Genomic DNA, 21,646 nt, shown 5'->3' on the forward strand with positions numbered 1-21,646 from the left:
AAAGAACCATGGTTTACACTACTCTGAAAGAACCATGGTTTACACCGCTCTGAAAAAAACCATGGTTTACACTACTCTGAAAGAACCATGGTTTACACTACTCTGAAAAAACCATGGCTTACACTACTCTGAAAGAACCATGGTTTACACTACTCTGAAAGAACCATGGTTTACACTACTCTGAAAGAACCATGGTTTACACTACTCTGAAAGAACCATGGTTTACACTGCTCTGAAAAAAACATGGTTTACACTACTCTGAAAGAACCATTGTTTACACTACTCTGAAAGAACCATGGTTTACACTGCTCTGAAAAAACCATGGTTTACACTACTCTGAAAGAACCATGGTTTACACTACTCTGAAAAAAACGTGGTTTGCACTGCTCTGAAAGAACCATGGTTTACACTACTCTGAAAGAACCATGATTTACATTACTCTGAAAGAACCATGGTTTACACTACTCTGAAAGAACCATGGTTTACACTACTCTGAAAGAACCATGGTTTACACTACTCTGAAAGAACCATGGTTTACACTACTCTGAAAGAACCATGGGTTACACTTCTCTGAAAGAACTATGATTTACACTACTCTGAAAGAACCATGGTTTTACGCTTATCTGAAAGAACCATGGTTTAAACTGCTCTGAAAGAACCATGGTTTACACTACTCTGAAAAAACCATGGTTTACACTTCTCTGAAAGAACCATGGATTACACTACTCTGAAAGAACCATGGTTTACACTGCTCTGAAAAAAAACATGGTTTACACTACTCTGAAAGAACCATGGTTTACACTACTCTGAAAAAAAACGTGGTTTGCACTGCTCTGAAAGAACCATGGTTTACACTACTCTGAAAGAACCACGATTTACACTACTCTGAAAGAACCATGGTTTACACTACTTTGAAAGAACCATGGTTTACACTTATCTGAAAGAACCATGGTTTACACTACTCTGAAAGAACCATTGTTTACACTACTCTGAAAGAACCATGGTTTACACTACTCTGAAAGAACTATGTTTTACACTACTCTGAAAGAACCATAGTTTACACTACTCTGGAAGAACCATGGTTTATACTACTCTGAAAGAACCATGGTTTACACTTCTCTGAAAGAACCACTGTTTACACTGCTCTGAAAGAACCATAGTTTACACTATTTTGAAAGAACCATGGTTTGTACTACTCTGAAAGAACCATGGTTTACACTACTCTGAATAAACCATGGTTTACACTACTCTGAATAAACCATGGTTTATACTTGTCTGAAAGAACCATGGTTTACACTACTCTGAAAGAACCATGATTTACACTACTCTGAAAGAACCATGGTTTACACTATTTTGAAAGAACCATGGTTTACACTACTCTGAAAGAACCATGGTTTATACTACTCTGAAAGAACCATGGTTTACACTTCTTGAAAGAACCATGGTTTACACTACTCTGAAAGAACCATGGTTTGCACTACTCTGAAAGAACCATGGTTTACACTACTCTGAAAGAACCATGGTTTACACTACTCTGAAAGAACCATGGTTTACACTTCTCTGAAAGAACCATGGTTTACACTACTCTGAATGAACCATGGTTTACATTACTCTGAAAGAACCATGGTTTACACTACTCTGAAAGAACCATGATTTACACTACTCTGAATGAACCATGGTTTACACTACTCTGAAAGAACCATGGTTTACACTACTCTGAAAGAACCATGGTTTACACTACTCTGAAAGAACCATGGTTTACACTACTCTGAAAGAACCATGGTTTACACTTCTTGAAAGAACCATGGTTTACACTACTCTGAAAGAACCATGGTTTGCACTACCCTGAAAGAACCATGGTTTACACTACTCTAAAAGAACCATGGTTTACACTACTCTGAAAGAACCATGGATTACACTTCTCTGAAAGAACCATGATTTACACTACTCTGAATGAACCATGGTTTACACTGCTCTGAAAGAACCATGGTTTACACTGCTCTGAAAAAACATGGTTTACACTACTCTGAAAGAACCATGGTTTACACTACTCTGAAAGAACCATGGTTTACACTGCTCTGAAAAAACCATGGTTTACACTACTCTGAAAGAACCATGGTTTACACTACTCAGAAAAAAACGTGGTTTGCACTGCTCTGAAAGAACCATGGTTTACACTACTCTGAAAGAACCATGGTTTACACTACTCTGAAAGAACCATGGTTTACACTACTCTGAAAGAACCATGGTTTACACTACTCTGAAAGAACCATGGTTTACACTGCTCTGAAAAAACCATGGTTTACACTACTCTGAATGAACCATGGTTTACACTACTCTGAAAGAACCATGCTTTACACTTCTCTGAAAGAACTATGATTTACACTACTCTGAAAGAACCATGGTTTACACTACTCTGTAAGAACCATGGTTTACACTACTCTGAAAGAACCATGGGTTACACTTATCTGAAAGAACTATGATTTACACTACTCTGAAAGAACCATGGTTTTTACTACTCTGAAAGAACCATGGTTACACTGCTCTGAAAAAACCATGGTTTCCACTACTCTGAAAGAACCATGGTTTACACTATTTTGAAAGAACCATGGTTTACACTACTCTGAAAGAACCATGGTTTACACTACTCTGAAAGAACCATGGTTTACACTACTCTGAAAGAACCATGGTTTACACTACTCTGAAAGAACCATGGTTTACACTTATCTGAAAGAACCATGGTTTACACTTCTTGAAAGAACCATGGTTTACACTACTCTGAAAGAACCATGGTTTGCACTACTCTGAAAGAACCATGGTTTACACTACTCTGAAAGAACCATGGTTTACACTACTCTGAAAGAACCATGGTTTACACTTCTCTGAAAGAACCATGATTTACACTACTCTGAATGAACCATGGTTTACACTGCTCTGAAAGAACCATGGTTTTTACTACTCTGAAAGAACCATGGTTACACTACTCTGAAAAAAACCATGATTTACACTACTCTGAAAGAACCATGGTTTACACTTATCTGAAAGAACCATGGTTTACACTGCTCTGAAAGAACCATGGTTTACACTACTCTGAAAAAACCATGGTTTACACTTCTCTGAAAAAACCATGGATTACACTACTCTGAAAGAACCATGGTTTACACTGCTCTGAAAAAAACATGGTTTACACTACTCTGAAAGAACCATGGTTTACACTACTCTGAAAAAAACGTGGTTTGCACTGCTCTGAAAGAACCATGGTTTACACTACTCTGAAAGAACCATGGTTTACACTACTCTGAAAGAACCATGGTTTACACTGCTCTGAAAGAACCATGGTTTACACTGCTCTGAAAAAACCATGGTTTACACTACTCTGAAAGAACTATGGTTTACACTACTCTGAAAAAAAACGTGGTTTGCACTGCTCTGAAAGAACCATGGTTTACACTACTCTGAAAGAACCACGATTTACACTACTCTGAAAGAACCATGGTTTACACTACTCTCAAAGAACCATGGTTTACACTTATCTGAAAGAACCATGGTTTACACTACTCTGAAAGAACCATTGTTTACACTACTCTGAAAGAACCATGGTTTACACTTCTTGAAAGAACCATGGTTTACACTACTCTGAAAGAACCATGGTTTGCACTACTCTGAAAGAACCATGGTTTACACTACTCTAAAAGAACCATGGTTTACACTACTCTGAAAGAACCATGGTTTACACTTCTCTGAAAGAACCATGATTTACACTACTCTGAATGAACCATGGTTTACACTACTCTGAAAGAACCATGGTTTACACTACTCTGAAAGAACCATGATTTACACTACTCTGAATGAACCATGGTTTACACTACTCTGAAAGAACCATGGTTTACACTACTCTGAAAGAACCATGGTTTACACTACTCTGAAAGAACCATGGTTTACACTACTCTGAAAGAACCATGGTTTTTACTACTCTGAAAGAACCATGATTTACACTTCTCTGAAAGAACCATGGTTTACACTACTCTGAAAGAACCATGGTTTACACAACTCTGAAAAAACCATGGTTTACACTTCTCTGAAAGAACCATGGTTTACACTGCTCTGAAAAAAACATGGTTTACACTACTCTGAAAGAACCATGGTTTACACTACTCTGAAAAAAACGTGGTTTGCACTGCTCTGAAAGAACCATGGTTTACACTTCTATGAAAAAACCATGGTTTACACTGCTCTGAAAAAACCATGGTTTACACTACTCTGAAAGAACCATGGTTTACACTACTCTGAAAAAAAACATGGTTTACACTACTCTGAAAGAACCATGGTTTACACTACTCTGAAAAAACCATGGCTTACACTACTCTGAAAGAACCATGGTTTACACTACTCTGAAAGAACCATGGTTTACACTACTCTGAAAGAACCATGGTTTACACTGCTCTGAAAAAACCATGGTTTACACTACTCTGAAAGAACCATGGTTTACACTACTCTGAAAGAACCATGGTTTACACTTATCTGAAAGAACCATGGTTTACACTACTCTGAAAGAACCATGGTTTACACTGCTCTGAAAAAACATGGTTTACACTACTCTGAAAGAACCATGGTTTAAAACTACTCTGAAAAAAACGTGGTTTGCACTGCTCTGAAAGAACCATGGTTTACACTACTCTGAAAGAACCATGGTTTACACTACTCTGAAAAAAAAATGTGGTTTGCACTGCTCTGAAAGAACCATGGTTTACACTACTCTGAAAGAACCATGGTTTACACCGCTCTGAAAAAAACCATGGTTTACACTACTCTGAAAGAACCATGGTTTACACTACTCTGAAAAAACCATGGCTTACACTACTCTGAAAGAACCATGGTTTACACTACTCTGAAAGAACCATGGTTTACACTACTCTGAAAGAACCATGGTTTACACTACTCTGAAAGAACCATGGTTTACACTGCTCTGAAAAAAACATGGTTTACACTACTCTGAAAGAACCATGGTTTACACTACTCTGAAAGAACCATGGTTTACACTGCTCTGAAAAAACCATGGTTTACACTACTCTGAAAGAACCATGGTTTACACTACTCTGAAAAAAACGTGGTTTGCACTGCTCTGAAAGAACCATGGTTTACACTACTCTGAAAGAACCATGATTTACATTACTCTGAAAGAACCATGGTTTACACTACTCTGAAAGAACCATGGTTTACACTACTCTGAAAGAACCATGGTTTACACTACTCTGAAAGAACCATGGTTTACACTACTCTGAAAGAACCATGGGTTACACTTCTCTGAAAGAACTATGATTTACACTACTCTGAAAGAACCATGGTTTTACGCTTATCTGAAAGAACCATGGTTTAAACTGCTCTGAAAGAACCATGGTTTACACTACTCTGAAAAAACCATGGTTTACACTTCTCTGAAAGAACCATGGATTACACTACTCTGAAAGAACCATGGTTTACACTGCTCTGAAAAAAAACATGGTTTACACTACTCTGAAAGAACCATGGTTTACACTACTCTGAAAAAAAACGTGGTTTGCACTGCTCTGAAAGAACCATGGTTTACACTACTCTGAAAGAACCACGATTTACACTACTCTGAAAGAACCATGGTTTACACTACTTTGAAAGAACCATGGTTTACACTTATCTGAAAGAACCATGGTTTACACTACTCTGAAAGAACCATTGTTTACACTACTCTGAAAGAACCATGGTTTACACTACTCTGAAAGAACTATGTTTTACACTACTCTGAAAGAACCATAGTTTACACTACTCTGGAAGAACCATGGTTTATACTACTCTGAAAGAACCATGGTTTACACTTCTCTGAAAGAACCACTGTTTACACTGCTCTGAAAGAACCATAGTTTACACTATTTTGAAAGAACCATGGTTTGTACTACTCTGAAAGAACCATGGTTTACACTACTCTGAATAAACCATGGTTTACACTACTCTGAATAAACCATGGTTTATACTTGTCTGAAAGAACCATGGTTTACACTACTCTGAAAGAACCATGATTTACACTACTCTGAAAGAACCATGGTTTACACTATTTTGAAAGAACCATGGTTTACACTACTCTGAAAGAACCATGGTTTATACTACTCTGAAAGAACCATGGTTTACACTTCTTGAAAGAACCATGGTTTACACTACTCTGAAAGAACCATGGTTTGCACTACTCTGAAAGAACCATGGTTTACACTACTCTGAAAGAACCATGGTTTACACTACTCTGAAAGAACCATGGTTTACACTTCTCTGAAAGAACCATGGTTTACACTACTCTGAATGAACCATGGTTTACATTACTCTGAAAGAACCATGGTTTACACTACTCTGAAAGAACCATGATTTACACTACTCTGAATGAACCATGGTTTACACTACTCTGAAAGAACCATGGTTTACACTACTCTGAAAGAACCATGGTTTACACTACTCTGAAAGAACCATGGTTTACACTACTCTGAAAGAACCATGGTTTACACTTCTTGAAAGAACCATGGTTTACACTACTCTGAAAGAACCATGGTTTGCACTACCCTGAAAGAACCATGGTTTACACTACTCTAAAAGAACCATGGTTTACACTACTCTGAAAGAACCATGGTTTACACTTCTCTGAAAGAACCATGATTTACACTACTCTGAATGAACCATGGTTTACACTGCTCTGAAAGAACCATGGTTTACACTGCTCTGAAAAAACATGGTTTACACTACTCTGAAAGAACCATGGTTTACACTACTCTGAAAGAACCATGGTTTACACTGCTCTGAAAAAACCATGGTTTACACTACTCTGAAAGAACCATGGTTTACACTACTCAGAAAAAAACGTGGTTTGCACTGCTCTGAAAGAACCATGGTTTACACTACTCTGAAAGAACCATGGTTTACACTACTCTGAAAGAACCATGGTTTACACTACTCTGAAAGAACCATGGTTTACACTACTCTGAAAGAACCATGGTTTACACTGCTCTGAAAAAAACATGGTTTACACTACTCTGAATGAACCATGGTTTACACTACTCTGAAAGAACCATGCTTTACACTTCTCTGAAAGAACTATGATTTACACTACTCTGAAAGAACTATGGTTTACACTTCTATGAAAAAACCATGGTTTACACTGCTCTGAAAAAAACATGGTTTACACTACTCTGAAAGAACCATGGTTTACACTACTCTGAAAAAAAACGTGGTTTGCACTGCTCTGAAAGAACCATGGTTTACACTACTCTGAATGAACCATGGTTTACACTGCTCTGAAAAGAAACATGGTTTACACTACTCTGAAAAAACCATGGTTTACACTTCTCTGAAAGAACCATGGATTACACTACTCTGAAAGAACCATGGTTTACACTGCTCTGAAAAAAACATGGTTTACACTACTCTGAAAGAACCATGGTTTACACTACTCTGAAAAAACGTGGTTTGCACTGCTCTGAAAGAACCATGGTTTACACTACTCTGAAAGAACCATGGTTTACACTACTCTGAAAGAACCATGGTTTACACTACTCTGAAAGAACCATGGTTTACACTGCTCTGAAAGAACCATGGTTTACACTGCTCTGAAAAAAACATGGTTTACGCTACTCTGAAAGAACTATGGTTTACACTACTCTGAAAAAAACGTGGTTTGCACTGCTCTGAAAGAACCATGGTTTACACTACTCTGAAAGAACCACGATTTACACTACTCTGAAAGAACCATGGTTTACACTACTTTGAAAGAACCATGGTTTACACTACTCTGAAAGAACCATGGTTTACACTACTCTGAAAAAACATGGTTTACACTACTCTGAAAGAACCATGGTTTACACTACTCTGAAAGAACCATGGTTTACACTGCTCTGAAAAAACCATGGTTTACACTACTCTGAAAGAACCATGGTTTACACTACTCTGAAAAAAACATGGTTTGCACTGCTCTGAAAGAACCATGGTTTACACTACTCTGAAAGAACCATGATTTACATTACTCTGAAAGAACCATGGTTTACACTACTCTGAAAGAACCATGGTTTACACTACTCTGAAAGAACCATGGTTTACACTACTCTGTAAGAACCATGGTTTACACTACTCTGAAAGAACCATGGGTTACACTTCTCTGAAAGAACTATGATTTACACTACTCTGAAAGAACCATGGTTTTTACTACTCTGAAAGAACCATGGTTACACTGCTCTGAAAAAACCATGGTTTCCACTACTCTGAAAGAACCATGGTTTACACTATTTTGAAAGAACCATGGTTTACACTACTCTGAAAGAACCATGGTTTACACTACTCTGAAAGAACCATGGTTTACACTACTCTGAAAGAACCATGGTTTACACTACTCTGAAAGAACCATGGTTTACACTTATCTGAAAGAACCATGGTTTACACTTCTTGAAAGAACCATGGTTTACACTACTCTGAAAGAACCATGGTTTGCACTACTCTGAAAGAACCATGGTTTACACTACTCTGAAAGAACCATGGTTTACACTTCTCTGAAAGAACCATGATTTACACTACTCTGAATGAACCATGGTTTACACTGCTCTGAAAGAACCATGGTTTTTACTACTCTGAAAGAACCATGGTTACACTACTCTGAAAAAAACCATGATTTACACTACTCTGAAAGAACCATGGTTTACACTTATCTGAAAGAACCATGGTTTACACTGCTCTGAAAGAACCATGGTTTACACTACTCTGAAAAAACCATGGTTTACACTTCTCTGAAAAAACCATGGATTACACTACTCTGAAAGAACCATGGTTTACACTGCTCTGAAAAAAACATGGTTTACACTACTCTGAAAGAACCATGGTTTACACTACTCTGAAAAAAAACGTGGTTTGCACTGCTCTGAAAGAACCATGGTTTACACTACTCTGAAAGAACCATGGTTTACACTACTCTGAAAGAACCATGGTTTACACTGCTCTGAAAGAACCATGGTTTACACTGCTCTGAAAAAACCATGGTTTACACTACTCTGAAAGAACTATGGTTTACACTACTCTGAAAAAAAACGTGGTTTGCACTGCTCTGAAAGAACCATGGTTTACACTACTCTGAAAGAACCACGATTTACACTACTCTGAAAGAACCATGGTTTACACTACTCTCAAAGAACCATGGTTTACACTTATCTGAAAGAACCATGGTTTACACTACTCTGAAAGAACCATTGTTTACACTACTCTGAAAGAACCATGGTTTACACTTCTTGAAAGAACCATGGTTTACACTACTCTGAAAGAACCATGGTTTGCACTACTCTGAAAGAACCATGGTTTACACTACTCTAAAAGAACCATGGTTTACACTACTCTGAAAGAACCATGGTTTACACTTCTCTGAAAGAACCATGATTTACACTACTCTGAATGAACCATGGTTTACACTACTCTGAAAGAACCATGGTTTACACTACTCTGAAAGAACCATGATTTACACTACTCTGAATGAACCATGGTTTACACTACTCTGAAAGAACCATGGTTTACACTACTCTGAAAGAACCATGGTTTACACTACTCTGAAAGAACCATGGTTTACACTACTCTGAAAGAACCATGGTTTTTACTACTCTGAAAGAACCATGATTTACACTTCTCTGAAAGAACCATGGTTTACACTACTCTGAAAGAACCATGGTTTACACAACTCTGAAAAAACCATGGTTTACACTTCTCTGAAAGAACCATGGTTTACACTGCTCTGAAAAAAACATGGTTTACACTACTCTGAAAGAACCATGGTTTACACTACTCTGAAAAAAACGTGGTTTGCACTGCTCTGAAAGAACCATGGTTTACACTTCTATGAAAAAACCATGGTTTACACTGCTCTGAAAAAACCATGGTTTACACTACTCTGAAAGAACCATGGTTTACACTACTCTGAAAAAAACATGGTTTACACTACTCTGAAAGAACCATGGTTTACACTACTCTGAAAAAACCATGGCTTACACTACTCTGAAAGAACCATGGTTTACACTACTCTGAAAGAACCATGGTTTACACTACTCTGAAAGAACCATGGTTTACACTGCTCTGAAAAAACCATGGTTTACACTACTCTGAAAGAACCATGGTTTACACTACTCTGAAAGAACCATGGTTTACACTTATCTGAAAGAACCATGGTTTACACTACTCTGAAAGAACCATGGTTTACACTGCTCTGAAAAAACATGGTTTACACTACTCTGAAAGAACCATGGTTTAAAACTACTCTGAAAAAAACGTGGTTTGCACTGCTCTGAAAGAACCATGGTTTACACTACTCTGAAAGAACCATGGTTTACACTACTCTGAAAAAAAAATGTGGTTTGCACTGCTCTGAAAGAACCATGGTTTACACTACTCTGAAAGAACCATGGTTTACACCGCTCTGAAAAAAACCATGGTTTACACTACTCTGAAAGAACCATGGTTTACACTACTCTGAAAAAACCATGGCTTACACTACTCTGAAAGAACCATGGTTTACACTACTCTGAAAGAACCATGGTTTACACTACTCTGAAAGAACCATGGTTTACACTGCTCTGAAAAAAACATGGTTTACACTACTCTGAAAGAACCATGGTTTACACTACTCTGAAAGAACCATGGTTTACACTGCTCTGAAAAAACCATGGTTTACACTACTCTGAAAGAACCATGGTTTACACTACTCTGAAAAAAACGTGGTTTGCACTGCTCTGAAAGAACCATGGTTTACACTACTCTGAAAGAACCATGATTTACATTACTCTGAAAGAACCATGGTTTACACTACTCTGAAAGAACCATGGTTTACACTACTCTGAAAGAACCATGGTTTACACTACTCTGAAAGAACCATGGTTTACACTACTCTGAAAGAACCATGGGTTACACTTCTCTGAAAGAACTATGATTTACACTACTCTGAAAGAACCATGGTTTACGCTTATCTGAAAGAACCATGGTTTAAACTGCTCTGAAAGAACCATGGTTTACACTACTCTGAAAAAACCATGGTTTACACTTCTCTGAAAGAACCATGGATTACACTACTCTGAAAGAACCATGGTTTACACTGCTCTGAAAAAAACATGGTTTACACTACTCTGAAAGAACCATGGTTTACACTACTCTGAAAAAACGTGGTTTGCACTGCTCTGAAAGAACCATGGTTTACACTACTCTGAAAGAACCATGGTTTACACTACTCTGAAAGAACCATGGTTTACACTACTCTGAAAGAACCATGGTTTACACTGCTCTGAAAAAATCATGGTTTACACTACTCTGAAAGAACTATGGTTTACACTACTCTGAAAAAAAACGTGGTTTGCACTGCTCTGAAAGAACCATGGTTTACACTACTCTGAAAGAACCACGATTTACACTACTCTGAAAGAACCATGGTTTACACTACTTTGAAAGAACCATGGTTTACACTTATCTGAAAGAACCATGGTTTACACTACTCTGAAAGAACCATTGTTTACACTACTCTGAAAGAACCATGGTTTACACTACTCTGAAAGAACTATGTTTTACACTACTCTGAAAGAACCATAGTTTACACTACTCTGGAAGAACCATGGTTTATACTACTCTGAAAGAACCATGGTTTACACTTCTCTGAAAGAACCACTGTTTACACTGCTCTGAAAGAACCATAGTTTACACTATTTTGAAAGAACCATGGTTTGTACTACTCTGAAAGAACCATGGTTTACACTACTCTGAATAAACCATGGTTTACACTACTCTGAATAAACCATGGTTTATACTTGTCTGAAAGAACCATGGTTTACACTACTCTGAAAGAACCATGATTTACACTACTCTGAAAGAACCATGGTTTACACTATTTTGAAAGAACCATGGTTTACACTACTCTGAAAGAACCATGGTTTATACTACTCTGAAAGAACCATGGTTTACACTACTCTGAATGAACCATGGTTTACATTACTCTGAAAGAACCATGGTTTACACTACTCTGAAAGAACCATGATTTACACTACTCTGAATGAACCATGGTTTACACTACTCTGAAAGAACCATGGTTTACACTACTCTGAAAGAACCATGGTTTACACTACTCTGAAAGAACCATGGTTTACACTACTCTGAAAGAACCATGGTTTACACTTCTTGAAAGAACCATGGTTTACACTACTCTGAAAGAACCATGGTTTGCACTACCCTGAAAGAACCATGGTTTACACTACTCTAAAAGAACCATGGTTTACACTACTCTGAAAGAACCATGGTTTACACTTCTCTGAAAGAACCATGATTTACACTACTCTGAATGAACCATGGTTTACACTGCTCTGAAAGAACCATGGTTTACACTGCTCTGAAAAAACATGGTTTACACTACTCTGAAAGAACCATGGTTTACACTACTCTGAAAGAACCATGGTTTACACTGCTCTGAAAAAACCATGGTTTACACTACTCTGAAAGAACCATGGTTTACACTACTCAGAAAAAAACGTGGTTTGCACTGCTCTGAAAGAACCATGGTTTACACTACTCTGAAAGAACCATGGTTTACACTACTCTGAAAGAACCATGGTTTACACTACTCTGAAAGAACCATGGTTTACACCACTCTGAAAGAACCATGGTTTACACTGCTCTGAAAAAACCATGGTTTACACTACTCTGAATGAACCATGGTTTACACTACTCTGAAAGAACCATGCTTTACACTTCTCTGAAAGAACTATGATTTACACTACTCTGAAAGAACTATGGTTTACACTTCTATGAAAGAACCATGGTTTACACTGCTCTGAAAAAAACATGGTTTACACTACTCTGAAAGAACCATGGTTTACACTACTCTGAAAAAAAAACGTGGTTTGCACTGCTCTGAAAGAACCATGGTTTACACTACTCTGAATGAACCATGGTTTACACTGCTCTGAAAAGAAACATGGTTTACACTACTCTGAAAAAACCATGGTTTACACTTCTCTGAAAGAACCATGGATTACACTACTCTGAAAGAACCATGGTTTACACTGCTCTGAAAAAAACATGGTTTACACTACTCTGAAAGAACCATGGTTTACACTACTCTGAAAAAACGTGGTTTGCACTGCTCTGAAAGAACCATGGTTTACACTACTCTGAAAGAACCATGGTTTACACTACTCTGAAAGAACCATGGTTTACACTACTCTGAAAGAACCATGGTTTACACTGCTCTGAAAGAACCATGGTTTACACTGCTCTGAAAAAAACATGGTTTACGCTACTCTGAAAGAACTATGGTTTACACTACTCTGAAAAAAAACGTGGTTTGCACTGCTCTGAAAGAACCATGGTTTACACTACTCTGAAAGAACCACGATTTACACTACTCTGAAAGAACCATGGTTTACACTACTTTGAAAGAACCATGGTTTACACTACTCTGAAAGAACCATGGTTTACACTACTCTGAAAGAACCATTGTTTACACTACTCTGAAAGAACCATGGTTTACACTACTCTGAAAGAACTATGTTTTACACTACTCTGAAAGAACCATGGTTTACACTACTCTGGAAGAACCATGGTTTATACTACTCTGAAAGAACCATGGTTTACACTTCTCTGAAAGAACCACTGTTTACACTGCTCTGAAAGAACCATGGTTTACACTATTTTGAATGAACCATGGTTTGTACTACTCTGAAAGAACCATGGTTTACACTACTCTGAATAAACCATCGTTTACACTACTCTGAATAAACCATGGTTTATACTTGTCTGAAAGAACCATGGTTTACACCCCTCTGAAAGAACCATGATTTACACTACTCTGAAAGAACCATGGTTTACACTATTTTGAAAGAACCATGGTTTACACTACTCTGAAAGAACCACGGTTTATACTACTCTGAAAGAACCATGGTTTACACTACTCTGAAAGAACCATGGTTTACACTTCTTGAAAGAACCATGGTTTACACTACTCTGAAAGAACCATGGTTTGCACTGCTCTGAAAGAACCATGGTTTACACTACTCTGAAAGAACCATGGTTTACACTACTCTAAAAGAACCATGGTTTACACTTCTCTGAAAGAACCATGATTTACACTACTCTGAATGAACCATGGTTTACACTACTCTGAAAGAACCATGGTTTACACTACTCTGAAAGAACCATGATTTTCACTACTCTGAAAGAACCATGGTTTACACTACTCTGAAAGAACCATGGTTTTTACTACTCTGAAAGAACCATGTTACACTACTCTGAACGAACCATGGTTACACTACTCTGAAAGAACCATGGTTTACACTACTCTGAATGAACCATGGTTTACACTACTCTGAAAGAACCATGGTTTACACTACTCTGAAAGAACCATGGTTTTTACTGCTCTGAAAGAACCATGGTTTACACTACTCTGAATGAACCATGGTTTACACTACTCTGAAAGAACCATAGTTTACACTACTCTGAAAGAACCATGGTTGTTACTACTCTGAAAGAACCATGATTTACACTACTCTGAAAGAACCATGGTTTACACTACTCTGAAAGAACCATGGTTTATACTTATCTGAAAGAACCATGGTTTACACTGCTCTGAAAGAACCATGGTTTACACTACTCTGAAAAAAAAAATGGTTTACACTTCTCTGAAAGAACCATGGTTTACACTACTCTGAAAGAACCATGGTTTACACTGCTCTGAAAGAACCATGGTTTACACTACTCTCAGATGGTCATGGTTTACACTGCTCTGAAAAAACCATGGTTTACACTACTCTGAAAGAACCATGGTTTACACTACTCTGGAAGAACCATGGTTTATACTACTCTGAAAGAACCATGGTTTACACTTCTCTGAAAGAACCACTGTTTACACTGCTCTGAAAGAACCATGGTTTACACTATTTTGAATGAACCATGGTTTGTACTACTCTGAAAGAACCATGGTTTACACTACTCTGAATAAACCATCGTTTACACTACTCTGAATAAACCATGGTTTATACTTGTCTGAAAGAACCATGGTTTACACTACTCTGAAAGAACCATGATTTACACTACTCTGAAAGAACCATGGTTTACACTATTTTGAAAGAACCATGGTTTACACTACTCTGAAAGAACCACGGTTTATACTACTCTGAAAGAACCATGGTTTACACTACTCTGAAAGAACCATGGTTTACACTTCTTGAAAGAACCATGGTTTACACTACTCTGAAAGAACCATGGTTTGCACTGCTCTGAAAGAACCATGGTTTACACTACTCTGAAAGAACCATGGTTTACACTACTCTAAAAGAACCATGGTTTACACTTCTCTGAAAGAACCATGATTTACACTACTCTGAATGAACCATGGTTTACACTACTCTGAAAGAACCATGGTTTACACTACTCTGAAAGAACCATGATTTTCACTACTCTGAAAGAACCATGGTTTACACTACTCTGAAAGAACCATGGTTTTTACTACTCTGAAAGAACCATGTTACACTACTCTGAACGAACCATGGTTACACTACTCTGAAAGAACCATGGTTTACACTACTCTGAATGAACCATGGTTTACACTACTCTGAAAGAACCATGGTTTACACTACTCTGAAAGAACCATGGTTTTTACTGCTCTGAAAGAACCATGGTTTACACTACTCTGAATGAACCATGGTTTACACTACTCTGAAAGAACCATAGTTTACACTACTCTGAAAGAACCATGGTTGTTACTACTCTGAAAGAACCATGATTTACACTACTCTGAAAGAACCATGGTTTACACTACTCTGAAAGAACCATGGTTTATACTTATCTGAAAGAACCATGGTTTTCACTGCTCTGAAAGAACCATGGTTTACACTACTCTGAAAAAAAAAATGGTTTACACTTCTCTGAAAGAACCATGGTTTACACTACTCTGAAAGAACCATGGTTTACACTGCTCTGAAAAAACCATGGTTTACACTACTCTGAAAGAACCATGGTTTACACTACTCTGAAAAAAACGTGGTTTACACTGCTCTGAAAGAACCATGGTTTACACTACTCTGAAAGAACCATGGTTTACACTGCTCTGAAAGAACCATGGTTTACACTACTCTCAGATGGTCATGGTATGGTTCAATTTTTACAAATATTGCATTGAATGATATGCAAATTATACGAATTAAGAAATTCTTATGTTTCTGCAATAGATACTGCACCATGATTTGTTATTATTCATATACATTTTAAACTTGCATAATATTGTGAGGTTTACCACTCCATATCAGCAGCAGAATGCGTTAAACTATACAAATTAGGTGATTGGGTGGCGCCATTCTCCATGCAAAATAAAGAGGTATAAAGACATTACATAAAACAATGTTTGATTTCAATTTGAGTCATATATTAATGCAAGCTTTGATTTAATAGGTCAAATTAAAGTGGGAATCAAAGCAGTTCTCTCAACACCACAGATGATTGGTACCACTGTGTCAAGCTAATAAAACAACCCACCCACCTCTAGTGCTCTATACTCCAAGAATTTATGAATCCTTGTCTGCACTCAGTATTGATATTCATATTCAATATTACATTTGATAAAGAAGTTATGATACAATTCAAGATCAAAGACACCACTCAATCAGTACATTCTATTTCATTGGTTGCTGCTGCAAGGGAAAGTCAATGGCTGGCTTGTGTCCGTAGTATTATTTTCTTGTTTTTTTTTTTCAGATTACTAAGACTCTAGAAGTGTTTGATGTTAAAGAAAAACCACATAGTGTCTTAGAAAACCGATTTCCAAATATCAAAGTGATACATGGCAGTATAGTAAATATAAATCCTGAACTAAAGGTAACATTAAAATTAAATATTGACCTCTACCAAGGTAATTATCAGTTTATATTATACTTGTCCCTCATAAGATCATCATCATGATTAGTGAGAACCTGGTCACATGACAGCCAATAAAACTCAACCAACATTTGATTTTTTTAAATTTATTTGGTATAATAAAACATATGATTATCTATCAAAATTTAGTGTTTTTAGCTGAGCATGTCATTCTTTTATAGGCTATGCTGGGATTACTAATTCTCAATTTTTTTCATTGAAATTTTTAGTTGAAATTTAATATGTTCATTGTATTTTTTTAAATTATAAGAATGTTTGAATTTTATTTTAAATGTTTCAAATCTTTAGGGCAAAACAATTATGTATATAGTTAAGAACACTGATAATTGTTTTGTATATTTTATATATAAATTAATTTATAACAAAAACAAAATGAGGAATGTGCATTGAAAAATGCTTGTTTTTATATTATATTTATTTATTTTATTTCATATTATTTTATTAATTAATTGTCAAGGAAATTCTTTCAAAAAGATTTGTATATTGCAGATTAGTTTTTCAGCCTTGTACCGTGTAAACAGAAAATTGTTAATGTCCAGATGAATAATTATATGATATTTTGGTGAAAAAGAATAACAATATAATAATATTTTATAATATTTATTAGGTTGAATACCCAATGAATGACCTTAATTTTTCAGTGACTGTATACTGAATTCTTCTGTATTTCAATTTCAAAGGAGGTTTCCCTGTCAGATAACAGCACTATTGGCTACAGTTCTTTGTGTGTTTGTACTGGTGGAACACCAAAACTCATCAATAAAGAAAACACATATGTATTGGGAATAAGAGATACAGAGAGCGTCAAGGTCAGCAACTATTTAGCAAACAATGGCTTATAAGGTAGAATTTTCAGGAAATCAGTGAAAATTCACATTCTAACAAATGTACAGCTGATGTTTGTAATTCCAAAATCTAGCTTTGGTTTCTCAAGATTTATTTTCAAATTTTCAAATAAGCAATCAACAGTAATAAGTTCAAGGCAATACTGTGTTTCAGTTACATCTATTTTTATTAACATCACAAATATTGGACTGCAGTTATCTAGCTGAAGATTAATGACCAATTTCTACATTCAGGTTTTTCAAGAAAAGCTACAAAATGCAAGCAGAATAGCAGTTGTTGGTAATGGTGGCATTGCAACTGAACTTGTGTAAGTCAGATATAAGTTCATCCAGTGGTCAGGAGATATGATATCCCAAGGGATGGTCAGGTCATAGTGTTCTAGTGGTCAATGACATCACATGGATGGTCAGGTCATACTGTTGTAGTGGTCAATGACATCCCATGGATGGTCAGGTCTCAGTGTTGTAGTGGTCAGTGACATCCCATGGATGGTCATGTCACAGTGTTGTAGTGGTCAATGACATCCCATGGATGGTCAGGTCATACTGTTGTAGTGGTCAATGACATCCCATGGATGGTCAGGTCATAGTTTTGTAGTGGTCAATGACATCACATGATTGGTCATGTCAGTGTTGTAGTGGTCAATGACATCCCATGGATGGTCATGTCACAGTGTTGTAGTGGTCAATGACATCCCATAGATGGCCAGGTCATACTGTTGTAGTGGTCAATGACATGCCATGGATGGTCAGGTCATACTGTTGTAGTGGTCAATGACATCCCATGGATGGTCAGGTCTCAGTGTTGTAGTGGTCAGTGACATCCCATGGATGGTCATGTCACAGTGTTGTAGTGGTCAATGACATCCCATGGATGGTCAGGTCATAGTTTTGTAGTGGTCAGTGACATGCCATGGATGGTCAGGTCATACTGTTGTAGTGGTCAATGACATCCCATGGATGGTCAGGTCTCAGTGCTGTAGTGGTCAATGACATCACATGGATGGTCAGGTCTTAGTGCTGTAGTGGTCAATGACATCCTATGAATGGTCAGGTCTTAGTGCTGTAGTGGTCAATGACATCCAATGGATTGTCATGTCACAGTGTTGTAGTGGTCAATGACATCCCATAGATGGTCACGTCATAGTGTTGTAGTGGTCAATGACATCCCATGGATGGTCATGTCAGAGTGTTGTAGTGGTCAGTGACATCCCATGGATGGTCATGTCAGAGTGTTGTAGTGGTCAGTGACATCCCATGGATGTTCAGGTCATAGTGTTGTAGTGGGCAATGACATCCCTTGGATGGTCAGGTCTTAGTGCTGTAGTGGTCAATGACATCCCATAGATGGTCATGTCACAGTGTTGTAGTGGTCAGTGACATCCCATGGATGGTCAGGTCATAGTTTTGTAGTGGTCAGTGACATCCCGTGGATGGTCAGGTCGTAGTTTTGTAGTGGTCAGTGACATCGCGTGGATGGTCTGGTCTTAGTGCTGTAGTGGTCAATGACATCCCATAGATGGTCAGGTCTTAGTGTTGTAGTGGTCAATGACATCCCATGGATGGTCATGTCACAGTGTTGTAGTGGTCAATGACATCCCATGGATGGCCAGGTCTTAGTGCTGTAGTGGACAATGACATCCCATGGATGGTCATGTCACAGTGTTGTAGTGGTCAATGACATCCCATGGATGGTCAGGTCATACTGTTGTAGTGGTCAATGACATCCCATGGATGGTCAGGTCATAGTGTTGTAGTGGTCAATGACATCACATGGATGGTCATGTCACAGTGTTCTAGTGGTCAATGACATCCCTTGGATGGTCATGTCACAGTGTTGTAGTGGTCAATGACATCCCATAGATGGCCAGGTCATACTGTTGTAGTGGTCAATGACATGCCATGGATGGTCAGGTCATACTGTTGTAGTGGTCAATGACATCCCATGGATGGTCAGGTCTCAGTGTTGTAGTGGTCAGTGACATCCCATGGATGGTCAGGTCGTAGTTTTGTAGTGGTCAGTGACATCCTCTGGATGGTCAGGTCTTAGTGCTGTAGTGGTCAATGACATCCCACGGATGGTCAGGTCTTAGTGCTGTAGTGGTCAATGACATCCCACGGATGGTCATGTCACAGTGTTGTAGTGGTCAGTGACATCCCATGGATGGTCATGTCACAGTGTTGTAGTGGTCAGTGATATCCCATGGATGGTTAGGTCGTAGTTTTGTAGTGGTCAGTGACATCACGTGAATGGTCATGTCACAGTGTTGTAGTGGTCAGTGACATCCCATGAATGGTCAGGTCATAGTTTTGTAGTGCTCAGTGACATCCCATATATGGTTAGGTCTTAGTGTTGTAGTGGTCAATGACATCCCATGGATGGTCAGGTCTTAGTGCTATAGTGGTCAATGACATCCCATGGATGGTCAGGTCTTAGTGCTGTAGTGGTCAATGACATCCCATGGATGGTCAGGTCTCAGTGCTGTAGTGGTCAATGACATCACATGGATGGTCAGGTCTTAGTGCTGTAGTGGTCAATGACATCCTATGAATGGTCAGGTCTTAGTGATGTAGTGGTCAATGACATCCAATGGATTGTCATGTCACAGTGTTGTAGTGGTCAATGACATCCCATGGATGGTCAGGTCATAGTGTTGTAGTGGTCAATGACATCCCATGGATGGTCATGTCACAGTGTTGTAGTGGTCAGTGACATCCCATGGATGGTCATGTCAGAGTGTTGTAGTGGTCAGTGACATCCCATGGATGATCAGGTCATAGTGTTTTAGTGGGCAATGACATCCCTTGGATGGTCAGGTCTTAGTGCTGTAGTGGTCAATGACATCCCATGGATGGTCATGTCACAGTGTTGTAGTGGTCAGTGACATCCCATGGATGGTCAGGTCGTAGTTTTGTAGTGGTCAGTGACATCCCGTGGATGGTCAGGTCGTAGTTTTGTAGTGGTCAGTGACATCGCGTGGATGGTCTGGTCTTAGTGCTGTAGTGGTCAATGACATCCCATAGATGGTCAGGTCTTAGTGTTGTAGTGATCAATGACATCCCATGGATGGTCATGTCACAGTGTTGTAGTGGTCAATGACATCCCATGGATGGTCAGCTCTTAGTGCTGTAGTGGACAATGACATCCCATGGATGGTCATGTCACAGTGTTGTAGTGGTCAGTGACATCCCATGGATGGTCAGGTCGTAGTTTTGTAGTGGTCAGTGACATCCTCTGGATGGTCAGGTCTTAGTGCTGTAGTGGTCAATGACATCCCATGGATGGTCAGGTCTTAGTGCTGTAGTGGTCAATGACATCCCACGGATGGTCATGTCACAGTGTTGTAGTGGTCAGTGACATCCCATGGATGGTCATGTCACAGTGTTGTAGTGGTCAGTGACATCTCATGGATGGTCATGTCGTAGTTTTGTAGTGGTCAGTGACATCACGTGAATGGTCATGTCACAGTGTTGTAGTGGTCAGTGACATCCCATGGATGGTCAGGTCATAGTTTTGTAGTGCTCAGTGACATCCCATATATGGTCAGGTCTTAGTGTTGTAGTGGTCAATGACATCCCATGGATGGTCAGGTCTTCGTGCTATAGTGGTCAATGACATCCCATGGATGGTCAGGTCTTAGTGCTGTAGTGGTCAATGACATCCCATGGATGGATGGTCAGGTCTTAGTGTTGTAGTGATCAATGACATCCCATGGGTGATCAGGTCATAGTTTTGTAGTAGTCAGTGACATGCCATGGATGGTCAGGTCTTAGTGCTGTAGTGGTCAATGACATCCCGTGGATGGACAGGTCTTAGTGCTGTAGTGGTCAATGACATCCCATGGATGGTCAGGTCTTAG

General features: G+C 38.3%; 1 protein-coding gene across 1 annotated transcript in view; it reads left to right on the forward strand.

Annotated features, from left to right (window-relative positions):
• Nucleotides 1-21,646, forward strand: part of LOC100371487 (tRNA ligase complex-associated NAD(P)H dehydrogenase PYROXD1-like) — a 135,791-nt gene that overhangs the window by 24,869 nt on the left and 89,276 nt on the right. The window contains exons 3-5 of the mRNA XM_085506646.1: nt 16,762-16,881; nt 17,622-17,750; nt 18,021-18,094. Coding sequence (XP_085362772.1) covers nt 16,762-16,881; nt 17,622-17,750; nt 18,021-18,094 — 323 coding nt within the window. The remainder of the gene's footprint in view (nt 1-16,761; nt 16,882-17,621; nt 17,751-18,020; nt 18,095-21,646) is intronic.

Source organism: Saccoglossus kowalevskii, chromosome 12 (genome assembly GCF_978046115.1).
Source record: "Saccoglossus kowalevskii chromosome 12, keSacKowa6.1, whole genome shotgun sequence".
NCBI classification, from domain to species: domain Eukaryota; kingdom Metazoa; phylum Hemichordata; class Enteropneusta; family Harrimaniidae; genus Saccoglossus; species Saccoglossus kowalevskii.